Genomic DNA, 18,593 nt, shown 5'->3' with positions numbered 1-18,593 from the left:
TCATCCATCCATCCATCCATCCATCCATTTTCTATCTATCTATAGTTCTATCCATCGTCCGTCTATCTATCTATTCATCCATCCATCCATCCACCTATCCATCCATCCATCCACCCACCCACCCACCCACCTACCTACCTACCCACCTACCTATCTATCTATCTATCTATCCATCCATTGTTCTATCTATCTATAGTTGTATCCGTCGTCCGTCTATCTATCTATTCATCCATCCATCCATCCACCTACCTATCTATCTATTCATCCATCCATCCATCCATAGTCAGTCTATCTATCTATCTATCCATCCATCCATCCATCCATCCATCCATCCATCCAATTATATTAGCTATAATTTAAAAAATATGTTCATATATGGCTATATATATCAGATTTCCATAGAACATTAAAGATATTTGCTACTGTAAGGCTGTGAATTAGAGGTAAATAATGTTGTAGACCAATAATTTTTCTTCATAAGAACTCCAAACATCACCAGGAGACACAGGTATTAATTTAGATATATTTTTTTACTCTAAACATGTTGTTTAGCATTGACTTGCATTTTATGAATCATCAAAACCCACACTTTCAGATCAAATCTGTAATGTTTTACTGAAAAACTAAAAAAGTCACCTACTGTACATCCTAAATGCTCTCGATGTATGTAATTTAACAGTAAACATAATTTTTGTAGAATTTCATGACCCTTTTAACACAATATCTGAAGATATATGACCACTTAATGCCAACACAGAGCTCAGTTTCTTTCATAGACCAATGATTTAGCTTCACAAGACCTCAAAGTATCATCAAGAGACACAGGTATTAATTTAGTTTTGTCTGTATGTGCATTTTGTTTACTCTAAAAGTGTTGTTTAGCATTGACTTGCATTTTATGAATCATTAAAACCCACACTTTCAGATTAAATCTTTAATATCTTAATATTTAACATCTTCAATGGTCTCCATGTAAGGAATTTAACAGTAAACATAATTTTTAACCTGCAAGTTATGAAGCCCTCAGGATGTCATGACCCCTTTAAGGTATATTCTGAAGATAAATGACCACTTCATACCAATACAGATCATATAAACGTCTGTTAGCATGGTAAATATGTGTTTTTACTCTAGTAAACACTGTTACAATCTCATCAGAAGGTGCTTGACGGTTTCATTAGCAGAATCTGGATCCAGACCCAAATCCTGAAGCACAACTTTCTTCTGAAAGTCCTGGAAATGAAACCAGAGATGCGTCAACAATCTAACAGTGTGCTTTATTTAGATATTAGTGACCTTAAAAATGATTGTATATAAACCTGTAATTTGAATAATACATCATTAAACATGTTTTGGTGTGCATTAGATGTCATATGTGCCTGTGTGTGTCAGGTAAGTATGGTTTTGGTTAGCATACTATGCATTAGATACTTTGAACATCTGGTCACATTCAGTCATACTCCTTTTGGGCCTCACATATACGTTCTGGGAGCAATATTAGCATTCCTATATGTGTGTGTATGTGAGTGTGTGTGTCGGTGTATCTGCGTGTGTGTCCAGTAAAAACCTCACCCTGAATTCTCGTAGTCTGTCCAGTTTGGCGTGTATGGCCTTGCGTTGGACCGCCAGCTCAGCCACATGACTTCTCCACTGCTCGTCCTTCTCCTTTCACAAACATTCAATATAATATTATTTGTAATATTATTAGGCTGCTGTTATGAAACCGTTGATTTTGGAAACGGCATTAAGATTCTGTATTTATGTGGTATTGTTCTTTCATACACTTATAATATTAGTCAAGGTTTCTTGAATCAAATTTAGTCTTACGTAAGCATGTTCCATCCTTTCTGAAGGGCCTGTTTGTGCAACTGCATTCTAATAGGATCAAATACACACTAAGGAAGTTGTGCTGATATTCAGTTATGATATAAAAATATTATTTCCTAATGTTCTCTAAAGGTTCAAAAGCAAGTTTCTGATTTATTTGATTTTCTTGCTGGAGGAATGGGAATGCTTTCTCTCTTTCATCAGTTTTGCATGAATTTTGAGTTTAGAATCTGAAACTTTTTTTCTGGAACAAGCAGCAATTATTAGTAACATTTAAAAATCAACGTCCAGCTAGATAAAAATATGTTGTAAGAACGTTGTGCTAATGTTCCTATGATATTACTTCTACATTCATTTATTCATTTATTTTCCTTCAGCTATAGTCTTTTATTTATCAGGGGTTTCCACAGCTGAATGAACCGACAACTATTGCAGGATATGTACCCAGTACTTGGAAACACCCATACACTCTCACATTCTCACACACAAAAACTATGGCCACTTTTGTTTACCCAATTCACCTATAGTGCATGTCTTTGGACTGTGGGGGGGGGAACCGGAGCACCCAGAGGAAACCCACGCCAAGACCAACCTTCTTGCTGTGTGCCGACAATGCTAACCACTGAGCCACCGTGCCGTCCTTTATATTATCCTTTCATTGCAATTTGCTACTTTTAAACATTCTCGGAACATTCCGAAACAAGCAGTAACATTCCAAAAACATTAAACTAACATCCAGCTAACTAATATTTTCGAAGACTGTTGTGCTTGTTCTAAGATTATGTGAAAGTTAAAGTTTAATAAAAATGTAGATTTTTTATTTTAGAATATTGGAGGCATTGTTACTTATAAATGTCCTCTGAACATTTTAAAACAAGTAGACTTAATATTCCTAAAAATAATATGAATTTAACAACAAGCATGTTATAAGAATATTATGCTGATGTTTTCATTACATTTTAAACTACACTACTAACGTTTTTTGTAAGTTAAACAGTATTTAATATGGACTGTAATTTACAGTATGACAGTTTTGCAGAGTTTTACTGTATTTTTAAGGTTGCATTGGTGGAAATATCATCTTAGAACCATCCCAACAGTACATGTAATGCTGTGAATCGAAATACAGTAACAATAAAATGGCCCAATCATAACACAGTAATCATAATACAGTAACCTTTTACCTTACATTTTCCTTTTGGACTCTTTTACAGTAAAAATATAAATGACAGTGTGTTACTGTATTTTAAAGTTGAAGCATTTTAACTTGCTGTGAATCAAAATACAGTAAAAAGGTCAATCAAACAGTAAGGAAAATACAGTAATTTACCACTTGGACGTTTTTTTACAGTAAATATATAAATGAACAATGAATCACATGTTTTTTTTTTGTATTGTATGAAGATATATTACAGAAGACTAAAAATACAGCATATTTCACAGTAACTATATGGAATACTGTAAATACATGTACAGCAAGATAAGCTAAAACAAGATACAGTATTAATGCTGTACGTTTAATTTACGTTAAACTGCTGCTGCCAGTAAGTTACATACTACAGCCAATTATTAACACTGCATTATTTCCGAATGTACTTAAAAGCTTTTTTTTTACTCTCCATTTTTATAATTTTGCACACATTTTAGAATGTTGCTTTAGAACGATTTCCGAGACAAGAAGCACAGTTTAAACAAAGTCTGACTGAGTTATTTTTCAAAAATGGTCCCATTAATGATGTCCTAATCACTTTGAACAAACATTCTAAGGACCCTTTTGACATTTCCGGGTTTCTCAGCAGTGGAAGCCGTTATAGTTGGGTAAACTTAGAGCACAGTGAATGGGAGAGCACAGCAAATAATTTTTTACAATTCTATTTGCTGAAATAATAAATGAAAAACTCCAAGATGCTGTTATTGAGACTTCAGAAAAAGCGGACAACAATTGAGCGAGACTGATAACGGCAGCCAGAAGAGAAAACAGCGTCAAAATTACTGTCCTTCCCACATAAACACTGCATTTCAAACATCTTGCACAAGTGGTATTTAGTTTTTTGTAATTTGATGCAAAGATGATGTAATACATACATAAATACAGACACTGTAAAAATGATTTGTTGTTTTGACTTAAAAAAAGAAAGTTACTCGGTCTTGTCTTAAAAATTTGAGTTTATTTCAATTATAAATGTGAGTTATAGTAACTTGAGTGCTTTTGTTGTTTCAACTAATTTTTCTAATATTTTGTGTTGTATTAACTTCATCAAGCAGTTTAAGATGACTTACGAATGTAAGTACACTCAACTTAATAGTGTAAAATTGTTGAGTGAACTAACTTTTTTAAGTCAACTTAATCCATTTGATTGCTTGAAGAAGTTGATGCAATATAATCCAAAGTTATATGAGCATAAGATTTGTCAACTCAACTAAAAATTGTTTGTTGTAACAAATACCTGAAAAAGTTACCTGGTTGCCTTAAAACTATGAGTTAAATCAACTAAATATAGTTTGTTGGAACAACTACCTAATAAGTTTACACAGTTGGCTTAAAATTCCAAGTTTTTACAATTATGATGTGTCATAAGAGTCTTGTGAAAAGGGTCCATAAACGTTTCTATACAATCCTTTATTCAATAGCTTTGCTAGATTGCTAGCCAAATATCCATTTTTTTTATTGATCAGAACTGCGGGGGATCCAGTTGAGCAAACCCTGATGTAGATCTGCAGGAATGAGGCTAGGCTTGACCTCTCACCTGTACGCATTATGTGTGGGTGCAACTTCCCGTCTCTAATGCCATAATATAAGACACTAAATGCACTCCACATATGGAAGGCGTTGAAACACATCCGACCTAACAAGAGAAAACACAGTGTGTATATGTGTGTGTAGTAACACCTCTGTCCCCTGAGGACTGGAGCAGTCACAGGCTGTTCTCTCCCGGTAACACACACTCAGGGTGGGGTTATCAGGCCAGATCTGCGCTTATGAATGATAATACCATCAAATAGCGAACACGAACATGGGAAACAGGAGTAAAGCACTTCTCCCTTGACCCTACATTAATCAGTGGACGGACTTGAAAACTGGCCAGGAGAGTCTGAGCAGCTGGAGAGGAAGGAAGTCGGAGTAGTGGACTGTCCGTTTTCTAGCCGTTAGGAATTACAGGGCCGAACCCAAGGTTGAATAAGAGAGGAAGAGCAATTATGGATTCTCTTCTTAACTTCGTCCCACTGGGGTTTGGTCTTTAAGGAAGACTCCAGATTATTATTATTATTTTTTGTAAATAGGCTTGTTTTATAACTCCACTACAATTAAATAGTTGAGTTTTACCATTTTTCAATCCATTCATTCGATCTTCATGTCTGACGGGAGCACTTTTAGCTTAGCTTAGCATAAATCATTGAATCGGATTAGACCATTAGCATCTAAAAAAATGAAAAGTTTTTATATCATTTTCCTATTTAAGACTTGACAGCAATACCCTTTTTGAATCCATTCAACCAATCTTCGAGTTTGGTGGAGGCACTTTTAGCTTAGCTTAGCTTAGCATTAATCATTCAATCGGATTAGACCATTAGCATCTTACTCAAAAAAAGAAGAGTTTTGATTATTTTCCTATTTAAAACTTGACCGCAATACCATATTTGAATCCATTCATCCAAACTTTGAGTCTGGCGGGAGCACTTTTAGCTTAGCTTAGCATAAATCATTGAATCAGATTAGGCCATTAGCATCTAAAAAAAGAAGAGTTTTGATTATTTCTCTATGTAAGACTTGACAGCAGTACCATTCTTTAATCCATTCAGTCGATCTTCAAGCCTGGTGGAGGCACTTTTAGCTTAGCTTAGCTTAGCATTAATCATTCAATTGGATTAGACCATTAGCATCTCAAAAAAAGAAGAGTTTTGATTATTTTCCTATTTAAAACTTGACAGCAGTACCATTTTTGAATTCGTTCAGCTAATCTTTGAGTCTGGCAGAAGCACTTTTAGCTTAGCTTAGCATAAATCATTGAATCAGATTAGACCATTAGCATTAAAAAAAAGAGTTTAGATTATTTTTCTTGTTAAAACTTGACAGCAATACCATTTTCAATTCGTTCAGCTGATCTTCTAGTCTAGCGGGAGCACTTTTAGCTTAGCTTAGCATAAATCATTGAATCAGATTAGACCATTAGCATCTAAAAAAAAAGAAGAGTTTTGATTATTTCTCTATTTAAGACTTGACCACAGTACCATTTTTGAATCCATTCAGCCAGTCTTCGAGTCTGACAGGAGCAATTTTAGCTTAGCTTAGCATAAATCATTGAATCAGATTACAACATTAGCATCTCAAAAAAAAAGAAGAGTTTTGATTATTTCTCTGGTTAAGACTTGACAGCAGTACCACTTTTGAATTCGTTCAGCTGATCTTTGAGTCTGGCAGAAGCACTTTTAGCTTAGCTTAGCATAAATCATTGAATTAGATTAGACCATTAGCATCTCAAAAAAAAAAAAGAGTTTTGATTATTTTTCTTGTTAAAACTTGACAGCAGTACCATTTTCAATTCGTTCAGCTGATCTTCTAGTCTAGCGGGAGCACTTTTAGCTTAGCTTAGCATAAATCATTGAATCGGATTAGACCGTTAGCATCTCAAAAAAACTGAAAAGTTTTGATTATTTTCCTTTTTAAGGCTAGACAGCAATGCTTGAAAATAGTTTTGAAGCATGTTTCACAAATGTTTCTGTTCACTAAATGTTCACTATGTTATTATGCCTGTTTCAGCCATAGTACGACAGCAAAGTTTCTTGATTATTACGCCTAAATGAAAGTATAGTTATTCATTTTCTGTTGGTCTTAGTACACAACGTAACTACACAAGTGTCAAGCTTTAATTCAGAGAATAATCAAAACTCTTTGGTTATTTTTGAGTGAGATGCTAATGGTCTAATCTGATTCAATGATCTATGCTAAGCTAAGCTAAAAGTGCTCTTGCCAGACCCTAAGATCGGTTGACTGGATTTCAAAATGTAACTCTAGAGAAACTGTAAAATGAGCCTTTTTCCAAAAAAAAAAAAAAAAAAAAAAAGTTGTGTGTTCCTTTAAGTCTCAAGTTGCTGAAGGCGTTGCAGGAATTCCTCAAGCTGTTGAGTTTACGACAACAGCCAAGTGGACAACAACAACACGACTGTCCTTCAGTGACCTCACACTTGGCTGCCGGACTCAGACTTTACTGGCAGCAGATCATGTGCAGCTGGAGCTTCATCAGCTTACAAAACACAGTCTCTGAGTGTCCTGCACTGCAGAACAGTAGCGTGCACATTTACACCATCATAGTGAAATGTGCATTGCAGTGGATGATGGAAATATTACACTGAATTAATGGCTCACATTGCATGCTATTGGCCCAAAAAAATTGTGACCACAATGTTGCATGGGTATATTAAAATATTAAGTACACTAAAAAACGATTGGTTGCCTTTACATTAAGTAAACCTGTTAGCTTTACATTTACATTTAGTCATTTAGCAGACACTTTTATCCAAAGCGACTTACAAATGAGGACAAGGAAGCAATTTACACAACTATAAGAGCAACAGTGAACAAGTGCTATAGACAAGTTTCAGGTGTGTAAAGTCTAAGAAGCTAAGCATTAGTAATGTAAGTTTTTTTTTTTTTTTGAGAGAGAGAGAGTACAGTTAGTGGTATAGCCAGAGAGGCAGTTAAGATTAGGAAGGAAAGTGGAGACTAAATAGTTGAGTTTTTAGTCGTTTTTTTAAAGACAGCAAGCGACTCTGCTGTTCTGATGCAGTTAGGGAGTTCATTCCACCAACTGGGCAGATTGAATGCGAGAGTTCGGGAAAGTGATTTCTTCCCTCTTAGGGATGGAACAACGAGGCGACGTTCATTTACAGAACTAAAAAAAAATGAGTGAGTAAATCCATTGGATTAAAATGTTTAAGTATTTGAACTGTGTGTATTTATAAAAAATTAAGTTTAATCAACTTAACAGTTCTGTTACACCATATTTACTTACTTTAAGTAAAGTCAACATGTCAACTTTAAAGTAAGAGGTTTACTCACTGATTTTTAAGTAAAGTAATCACTTTTTACAGTGTCTTCCGTGACGAAATTTGGTAAATATTCTTCTGTAAGTATATGAAAGTATAATTTCTGAGTATTAAGATGCATTGCTAATTTGGACAACTTTCAATGCAATTTTCTAAATGTTTTGCGTCCCTCAAATTTTTTTTTGATCCCAATAAAGTTTGAGCTTGAGAAGTTCTGCAATGTGATACTGATAAAACTTGTTATTGCTCCTGTGGGAATAAAAAATCAGATAATATAGTTTCAAATGAAAAATATTCACTACATATATACATACTGAAAAGGGATATTCTTTGGTTTTTAAAGTGGCCATTTTGAAACTTTAGCGGCTCATGTGTGAGAGATTTTAAACCTCTTGCCTTTCTGAGCATTGGCGGATCCCAAAGTGATGCAAATGCTATGGGCAGGGCTTTAATGACTGTGCCTTAAGCCTGGTTTATACTTCTGCGTCAAGTGATCGGCGTGACCCACGACTCGTGCATAGTCATGCATTTATACTTCTGCATGCTGTTTCTGTTGCTCTGCAATAACACTTTATAAACGCTAGCTGACAATAGGTTTTTATGTTCCTCTGTGTCAAGTTTCTTCGTTGGGGTTTTGTTTTTTCTGAACGCTACCTTAATGTAGCTAAAACTCGCTCATTTTGAGGCAGGAATCGGTAGACATGCAACAACTTTAATCATAAAGCAAACACTAAACAATCTATCTGGACCTCCTTCACGGGACTCGACACTTGCAAAACAATTCCTCCAACAATTCCTCCACCATTCCTCCTCGCACAGCTCTCGGCCCCGCCCACACTTGTAAGCGCTACCAAGCTGACCAATCACAGTGCTTGCACTATGTGTTGTTGAGAAGTGTAGTTACGTTTTTTGAGAGGTGACGTCGGCCACAGCTACGGCGAGGGCTATGCGTCCACACGCAGGCTGTGCAGGAGCATACGCATGCGGTTGACAGCCTAAAATCAGCCTTTAGTCTTTGTTGATGCATACAGGTTGAAGAAACTCTTTAGTTGATAATCATGTGTGGTCAGTGGCTGGGCAGGTTCTTTTACCTATCTACTGTATTAGCATTCTTTGTTCAGCCACCTTCATCTCCACCTTTAGCCACTGCCACCTCCTAAAAACATATTATCGACAGGACCTCTTGGTCTCAAATCAGACTTGTTAAGCTTTCAGACTTGTTTTGGACTACTCTTGTCACTGTAAGAGACTCTTGTAGGCTCTTGCAGACTTTTGAACTTCTTGAAGATGCTGTTTGACTGCAGAAACAACCAACACATCTTAATAAAGAAATCTGCTTGCAACGAGACTGGATTCTGCATTTTCCAACACTCCATATTTGACATTACAAATGTTAAATATAATATTTCTAGATCCTCTATTGGTCTCATGCATTATTGTGACATGAATTCCGAAGTCAGAGTTCACCAAGCTTGGAACGCAGAGAAAGTTGTCGCTCAAGCTTGTGTTTCCAGTCTGGCACATGTGAATGCATATGAATGGAAGTCAATGGGCAAAAACTGCAGTGTGACCATCAAATTTTCAAGCCAAATGTTCACAACAAACCCTACATCAATAGAAAGAATACTTATATATTATATAGATCTCAACTTCCAAAAGCTGATTTTTCTGCAGACCAGAGTCACAAATATCAATCAGTGAGCTAATCAGTTAATCATTTGCTTTTCGGAGAAATGTGTTCTTGTCATTTCACTAAATGATGTGTTTTTTTGTTACTTAAAAGGTGAAAAGGTGAAATGTTTGAAAGCTAAAAGCTCATTTTGCTTCAGGGTGCTTTTGATGCCCATATAGAGCTGTGATGTGTGGTAATACATGCAAATTACAAGCTCATATTTGGATTTCACATCATATATTAAACATACAGTATTCCTTCATTCATTTTCCTTCGGCTTAGTCTCTGAATTATCAGAGGTGGCCACAGTGGAATGAACCGCCAACTTTGTTTTACGCAGTTGATGTTCACAAGAGCGTCAAGGGTCTGTCTTAATGTGGCTTTGTCCTTTTATACCTTACAATTCACTTATAAAGTTAGTCAAGGTTTCTTACAGCAGATTTAGTCTTATGTAAGCATTTTCCATCCTCTTCTTCTCATAGACATGAACGGCCTGGTTGTGCTTCTGCATTTTAACATGATCAAATACTTTCTAAGACTGTTGTGCTTATATTCAATTCAATTCAATTCATCTTCAATTCAATGGCCGTGCCCAACCGTCAATTGGTGAATTGTTTTCCTCACCACTGGCTTGCTTTGCTTGAGATTTGAGGAGCTGCACATTGATGGATTTGCTCTTCAGTATTTAGACTTTCAGCAGTGAAAATTAAACCATGCTGAACTGAACTAAACTGAACTTCAACTGGACTGACACAGTTTCAATTTACTAGAACTTCTATGTAAAGCTGCTTTGACACAATCTACATTGTAAAGGCGCTATAAAAATAAACAGGAACTGAATCTTTATTTCTATTGTACTTTTACAATGTCCAAACACTGAATAGCAAATCCATCGATGCACAGCTCCACATAAAAATTCAATTATAAAACACAATGTCTCTGAATGTTCTAGGAAGTGTTTGATTAATTAGATTTTCTTGAAAAAGCATAAAGTGATATAAATGTTCTTTTCATAATATAAATGGTTTATTAACAAAAAGGTTTATAGTAAGTAGGATCAGTAAGTAGTAACATAAAAATGTCCAGCTAATAAAAATATGTTTCATAATTCATATTTCTGAACGTTTATAGAGTAGAATGCTCAAAGAGTTTATTTTTCTATTTTATGATGTCATACTTATGGGTTCATTCCGCTGCGGCGACCCCTGATTGATAAAGGGACTAAGCCGAATTGAAAAAGAATGAATCATGTCATACTTTGGAATGTGTTCTGGACATTTGGAATGTTAAACTAACACCCAGAATATGTTCTAAGAATGCTCTGCTAAGATTCCATCCAATTGGAAAGATTGTTTCTGAATGTTTGTAGAATGTTCAGATGTGTAGATTTTAAACTTTTGTGATTTGTATATCTGGATATCATGTATGAAACATATTTCAAAATATTGCAAAAATAGCTGTTTACATGTGTATTTTTGAACCACAAGTATATACACTACCTAACAAAAGTCTTGTCGCCTATCCAAGTCATGTCACTGAACAGAAATAATGTCCAGTATAGAATATAAAGTCATGGTGCAGTGGAAACAGAATGAATATTGTGTCTGACTCCCATGAGGACTGCATCCATACATTTCTGCAATGACTCAAATCACTTATTATTAAAGTCATCTTGAATGGCAAAGAAAGCATTCGTGTAAGACTCCCAGAGTTTTCATCTTCAATGCCTCCTCTTTCATCTTACCCCAGACATGCTCAATAATGTTCATGTCTGGAGACTGGGCTGGCCAATCCTTGAGCACCTTGACCTCCTTTGCTTTCAGGAACTTTGATGTGGAGGCTGAAGTATGGGAAGGAGCGCTATCCTGCTGAAGAATTTGCCCTCTCCTGTGGTTTGTAATGTAATGGGCAGCACAAATGTCTTGATACCTCAAGCTGTTGATGTCGCCATCCACTCTGCAGATCTCTTGCACGCCCCCATACTGAATGTAACTCCAAACCATGATATTTCCTTCACCAAACTTGACTGGTTTCTCTAAGAATCTTGGGTCCATGCGGGTTCCAATAGGTCTTCTACAGTAATTGTGATGAATGGGATGCAGTTCAACAGATGCTCTGCCACTTTTCCGAATGATCAAATAGAAGTCAAGTTATTATTTGTTCTTCTTACAACTCAGACAAGACTTTCGTCAGGTAGTGTACATACAGTATATGTTGAAATATGTTTGCTATAAATATATATATATATATATATATATATATATATATATATATATATATATATGTTATTATATGTCCGTATATTAGATTTCTGTAAGACCATTTAATCAATAATAATTTCAAATATATAATGTAAAGCGACATCATATAATATTAGCAAGGGCATCAACTTTTGCAAGTAGAAAAATTGATAAACTTCCTTTTGGATGGATTTGAGTAGTATAAACATGGACAAATTGAGTTATATATGTATATTCTGCTTTGTGTTTCTGTCAGCAATATTAGTTTTGGAATGACAGAAGCTGGACATTTCCCACCATGTTCCCTCTGTGTACAAATGTTTCTGGCTCCAAGATATTCATAGGCTATTTTTGAAGAACATGTTTACCCTGCTTCATATACAGCAAATGCAACACACAAACAAAGCAAACTATAGTTTACATGACTAAAAATCAAATCTCAACAAACTCCTTATGATGTTCTGTAAGTGACTTTGAAATTAACTTGCATGCTTTGTTTAATTTATAACAGAATGCTTTATTTCCCACTCATTTCACCCAGTGTTTTGAGAATAAATGCCAAGATATATGTGTTTTTTTTTGCACAGACTATTTTTGTAGGATTGTCTATTTATCTGATCCTAGATGCTACAGTACATAAAAACAAAGCATGCTGTGTGCATCAATCATCTAATTTTTTATTTATTTATTTGTTTGTATTTTTTTGGGGGGTGGGGGGTGTTTAAAACTAGTAAAATGCACTGTCTACCAAACCCCTGCTTTAAAAATATGTATTTTTAATATTTAATTTTTTTCAGAAATGACTGATGCATTGGTGTATTTAACTGGCCTTACAATACAAAGGTCATTGCATGTGCAGATAAGTTAGGAACAATGCAGACGTAATGCAATCAAGCACAATTAGCCTGACGATGTAAGTCTGATGGAGCAGGTCTGTGGGCTCTGGACAGACTCATGCTGTGGTGCTGGAGACAGATATAATTAGTGTTATCACTGCAGACAGTAGCCCTGACATGAGTGGACATACCTTCTGCTGTTGCTCTAGTTCCTGTTGCTTTTCTTGATGCTCTTGCTCTCGCTTCTGTCGCCGGCGAACCTGAAGGAACACACAAGTCAGCTGAATGCTCAGTGAATGCATTGAAAGTGACATTATTTCGCTATTTCTGATATGTTTCATGTAATGTGTAATGTACAGTACTGTGCAAAAGTCTTAAGCACTATAACGGTTTAGCTGGCCTAAGACTTTTGTCTTGTATTTGTATTGCAAATGCAAGAAACGATTTCAGTTTTCTGGAAAAACTAATGTAAGTCTGTAACAAATTTGCATGATGCAAAGTTATGGCTTTCATTTGCAGCTCACAATGAAATCTGGGCCATCTGACCAATCACAATGTACCGAGACATCTGTCCAATCACAATGAACCAAGATTAATCAGAGAAAACTTGGGCAATCTGATCACAGAAGACTGAACTGTCTTTCCAATCAGAGCAAAGTAAGGTCATCTGACCGATTGGATTAGAGTAGGCCCATGTGACCAAACACTCCTAATTGAGCCCTCTGACAAATCAAAACAAAATAGGCCAAATTCAACCAATCACAACAACAGACATCCGACCAATCAGAACACTGGGTCACCTGACTAATCATAGTACAGTAGGCCACTCCCAACACTGGGCCATCTGTCCAGTCAGAGCAAAGTGAAGCCATCTGCCCAATTGAAGTAGAGTAGGCCCACTACAAACAGAACCCCCTGACCAATCATAACTGACTGACTCATCTGACCTATCACAGAAGAGCACAGCCATCTGACCGATCAACCCAGTGGGCCATCTGACTAATCATAGCACAGTAGGTCACTCCCAACACTGGTCCATATGACCAATTAGAGCAAAACAGGCTAAATTCGACCAGTCACAACAGACTGAACCGTCTGTCCAACAATCAAAGCAAAGGGAAGTCATCTGACCAACTGGAGTAGTGTAGGCCCATGTGACCAGTTACTACACACTGAGTCATCTGACCAATCAAAACAGAATGATTCATCTGACTAATCACAGTAGAGTACGGCTATCTGACCAATCACAACACTGGGCCATCTGACTAATCATAGCACAGCAGGCCTTTCCCAACACTGGTCCTACTGACCAATTGGGGTAAAATGGGGGAAATGTGACCAATAAAAACAGACTGAACTGTCTGTCCAATCAGAACAAAGGAAAGCCATCTGACCAATTGGGGTAGAGCTGGTCTATGAGACCAATGACTGCAAAGTAAGCCATCTGACCAATCACAACACTAGGCCATCTGACCAATCAGAGCAGAGTAGGCGCTCAAAGTCGGGGATCCATTAACCATTTTACATTTCACACAGTGTGAGAAAAGAGCTGATGCTCCAACACACAGTCAAGCCTGAAATTATTCATATCCACAGCAAATTCTGACCTAAAGTTACTCTTATTTAAAGTTTTTTAGTTTTTTACCAGAAAGGACACAGGATTTTTCAAAAAAATAAGAAGACGATGTACAAGAGCCATTATAATTGTGGAAAAATCATCATTCAATCATTGTGGCAGAAATATTTCGCAGCTTTTATTAACATTTGAACAACAACTTTATGTCAGAATTTTCCAGGGGGTTGAATAATTTTGGGCTTGACTACATGTTTTAAGATATTGTACACTCATATATTGTATTTACATGTGTTTTTATCCTTAGATTGATGTAAATCTACTGTATGACACTCCAAAATAAAACTAGAAACATTTGATTAGCATAATATACACTGCAAAAAAAAAGCTTTCTTACTCAGAGTTCTAGTCTTTTTTCCAGTAAAATCAATCATTAGTAATTAAAAATTATTAAGTAATTAAAAATAGACTTGTTCTTAGAAATAATGTGTCAGTCTTTTCTTAAAAGAAGCAAAAATAATGTATCTTTTCACTATAAAATTAGACTAATTAGCTTGCCCTGTTGCTTCTTTTAAAGAAGAGCTCAATTTAATTTTTTATTGGTATTAAACAAGACCACACATAGTACTATATAATACAGAATAAAAAAAAAAAATTACAGACTGTCCTCAAAAAAATGAAATAAAATACATTACTTAATTAATTAAATAAATAAATCGCAAATAATTTTGACTCATTACTTCTGATATTTTTTACTTGTCAAGAAAATGCTTCTTAATTTAACAATTTGTAGATATTCGGACTAGAAACAAGACAAAAACTAATTTCAAACACTCAAATCCTTTTTTACAGTGTTTATCTTTCAAGAACATGACTACAAGCAAACGTACCCTTTCTTCTAACTTTTCCAGCCTCTCGCTGTCCTGCTGTGTGCTCTCCTCCTCCAGACTCTGATCCTGCTTCTCCGGGCCGGTCAGAAAAGAGTAATCCTCCTCTTTACAGAGATCCCGCATGCACTAAAGAAACAGTAACACAATGCACGACATATTCATTTAATGTTACAGACACCCATGCTAAATCTGCGGTCAAAGCAAAGGCCTGCTTTAAATGAATCGGTCACACTTTACAATAAGGCAGTGTTTCTCGACCACGTTCCTGGAGCACCATCAGCACTGCATGTTTTGGATGTCGTCTTTGTCTGTCACACCCATTTCAGGTCTTTTAGTCTCTGCTAATAAGCTGATGATCTGAATCAGGTGTGTTTGGTTAAGGAGACATGGAAAATTTGCAGAGCTGGTGGTCCTCCAGGAACGTGGTTGAGAAACACTGCAATAAGGTGTTATTTGTCCATGTTAGTAAATACTAAACTTGTACAGCTTTAATAAATCAGTTCAACATTCACTAATGCATTATTAATGTATACAGAAATGGGTTTTAACCACAGTGGTTCGAACTGTAGTTCTGCCGAATGACTAAAAAACGATCAGTATTGATGGTAAAAACTGTACATTCTAGTTAAATCATTCTTCTGCAATCTTATACCAAAAACGGAAATAAGGGCAGGATTAATAGCTATAAATGTTGGAGAGCGTTGATATTATGTGATTGTATTGTATTGCAATATGGAACAGTTAAGTGTTGATGTTAAATCAAAAGTAATTCTCAAATACTTGAAAATGAGATGATTTAATGACAATAATTCTCTATGGTTACAACTGAATTAGTTACAAAATAATTATAAAATTATCAACTATGAAATGATAAAACATATGATATAAATTGTATCCAGCTTAAATGTAAAATTAAAGTTACCAGAGGTAGAAGGAGAGACAATGGAGGGAGAGACAAAGAGAGCAGACCCAGAAGTTAGCCTGATTGCAGGAGAGTCAGAGAAGATAGACTCCAGAGGAGGAGAGGAGCAGAGGAAGAAAGCAGACCAGGAAAAGCCAGGCCAGGAAAAGACAGGCAAGGAAAAGAAGCAGAGCAGCGCTTTACCACCTATTTTGTTTCTTTCTTGACCATGTGACTAAAGCCCAAATGCTTATACATTAAAATTGACCAATCAACATGTAACCACATCGTTAAAACCCCCAAAGTCCACACACCAGGCCCTGATCTTATCAGTATCTGTCTTTGGAGTCAGTATAGACCTTCTTGAGTCAAAAACACGTTTTGTCATATAAACAAAAGCATATGATAATTTAGCCTCTTACATTAACATCCAGATTCATGCTTGCTAATGCACCGTCAGTCAACATTAAGTAACAATGAACAACTTTATTTTCAGTAACTAACTAAAGAAACTAATACTGTATTAAACGTATTGTTCTCTGTTTGTTCATGATAGTAAATGCATTAAATAACATTAACTAATACAGGGGTCAGGAACCTGTTTTCAGCAATGAGCCATTTCTGACTTTATCAAATGTACTTTTAAAGAGCCATTGAGGTGTGTGTATATATCAAAACCTTTATTTATTTATGAACAAAACCTTTATTTCTGTTCATGCACAACTTAAAATAAACAAATATGACGCTTCACAATGGATAAGGACAGGATTAATAGATTTTTTTTCTTTTTGCCATCACCACTCATGATGTTGTTTGAATTTATGTGTGTAAGGTTACCATAGAAATGTAAGTTGCTTGCCTTTTACTGGTGTCGCGATTCAAGTTAAACCACAGCATCACATTTATTAAAAAGTCCCTTTATTGTAAACTGAGTTCTTATTCATTTTGCTGTGGAAAATACAACATAAATGGAATTGTAATTGTATTTTCAATAGGAAACTGATTTCTAGTGACAGTTATCATTTATTAAACTTTAACATTTTATTAAAGAGAGACAGCTGGAGCGCCACATATTTTTGGTCAAAGAGCCACATGTGGCTCCCGAGCCATAGATTTCCTATCTCTGAACTAATACAAGCTTATTGTAAAGTGTTACCAATGGATCTTGCACAGATTCAGATACATTCTCAGAGCAAAAAAACAGACACACAACCTTAGACATGGGAATCTGAGAAAATCTCTTCGCATGAGCCATCCTGAAAATGCAGCAAAGAAGAAAAGGCACATTTTTCATCAAGTCAAGGTTACTTTTTTTTCTGACACATACTCTCTAATATATATATATATATATATATATATATATATATATATATATATATATATATATATATATATATATATATAGATATATATGTGTGTGTGTATGTGTGTGTGTGTGTGTGTGTGTGTGTGTGTGTGTGTGGTGTGTATGAAGAGTTTAGATGCAAAAATCTCTAAATGCCATCTGAATTTTCCTCTAAAATGAGCATTTTTATCAGGATCCTCTGTGGATGTTCAGTAATATCACGTTTATGGCAAAGAATAAGTCCTTTTCCTGTTCTTTACAGTGAAATATCTCAACATAAACAAAGGAGGCTGAGAAAAATGTTCACTTTCTATGGAAATTTCAGACGGCACTTAGAGGATTTTGCTTCTGAACTCTTCACGTCTCAATTTCCATCCATGTTAATAAGAAGATCATAAGATGGATCAAAATTCACTTGCTAATCAATTTCACAAGCTCTTTAAATGAAACTAAATTCTGGTAACACTTTAAGTCACATTTCACTGCACTGTACATAAATGATTCGTCAGATTTACTACATTTTTTAAGGTTAGTGGTTGCAAACATTTTATATGAGCTGAATTTGATCAAACAAATGAACTGTAGTAACTCAATATGTTTGTTTAAATTCAGCCCATATAAATTGTTTGCAACACTTACCTTAACAAAACGTATATGTAAATCCAAATATGTATTTCAGTGTGTATTAACAAAGCATTAACTGACACTACCAGCTTGATAAACTACTAATTAGCTGCTTACTAATAGTTAGTAAGGTAGAAGCTGGGTAGGATTAGGAATGCAGAATAAGATCATACTTTATAACTACTAATGAACAGTTCATATCTTAATAACAGGCATGAAATAAGCCAGTTAATAGCATGAATTGTCCGAAGATCTTAAGTATTTGCAATAATCACTGTTTTATTTAAAAATCAATAAACAAATGTATTATTTATCTCACCTTGGCTTATAAGGTGTCCTCTTGGGTTTCCAGTTTGTTTGCGCTCTTCGCTAAACTCCCACAAATCCTAATATACTCTGACGACATATGCAAGACATCATAGATATTTCTGCACAAGGCTGTTAAAATCTTCACCGCGGTGCTAATAAAACCCTGTGTCTTCTCACTTTTGATTAATTGAGTCGTTACAGGTCAATGTTTTCTTCACACTTGCTTCATACTGATGGACAATCATGCCTCATTGGAACCATAAGACTGAACGCAGGTCAGTATTTATAGTTTTAGCCTCCCTTTACATTTGTTTCCTTGATTTCTGTTTAA

At 35.5% G+C, this 18,593-nt stretch overlaps 1 protein-coding gene across 2 annotated transcripts; it reads right to left on the bottom strand.

Annotated features, from left to right (window-relative positions):
- Positions 1 to 511: 511 nt before the first annotated feature.
- On the bottom strand, positions 512 to 18,334 carry LOC130222595 (UPF0746 protein DDB_G0281095). Of its 2 annotated transcripts, XM_056455136.1 has the most exons (6): positions 18,273 to 18,334; positions 17,198 to 17,240; positions 15,084 to 15,209; positions 12,812 to 12,880; positions 1,573 to 1,665; positions 512 to 1,233 (listed from the first exon to the last, which is right to left on the bottom strand). In XM_056455136.1, the coding sequence occupies exons 2-6, from the start codon at positions 17,237 to 17,239 to the stop codon at positions 1,144 to 1,146; spliced, it is 420 nt and encodes a 139-aa protein (XP_056311111.1). In that variant the 5' UTR covers position 17,240; positions 18,273 to 18,334; the 3' UTR covers positions 512 to 1,143. The 2 variants fall into 2 exon arrangements, with proteins under 2 accessions (XP_056311111.1, XP_056311112.1); XM_056455137.1 differs by lacking the exon at positions 17,198 to 17,240 and having other exon boundaries at positions 18,273 to 18,309.
- Positions 18,335 to 18,593: the final 259 nt, after the last annotated feature.

This window comes from Danio aesculapii, chromosome 4, assembly GCF_903798145.1.
Source record: "Danio aesculapii chromosome 4, fDanAes4.1, whole genome shotgun sequence".
In the NCBI taxonomy this organism is placed as follows: domain Eukaryota; kingdom Metazoa; phylum Chordata; class Actinopteri; order Cypriniformes; family Danionidae; genus Danio; species Danio aesculapii.
Note: the sequence above shows the minus strand (reverse complement) of the source record. Positions and strands in the feature narration are given on the sequence as shown.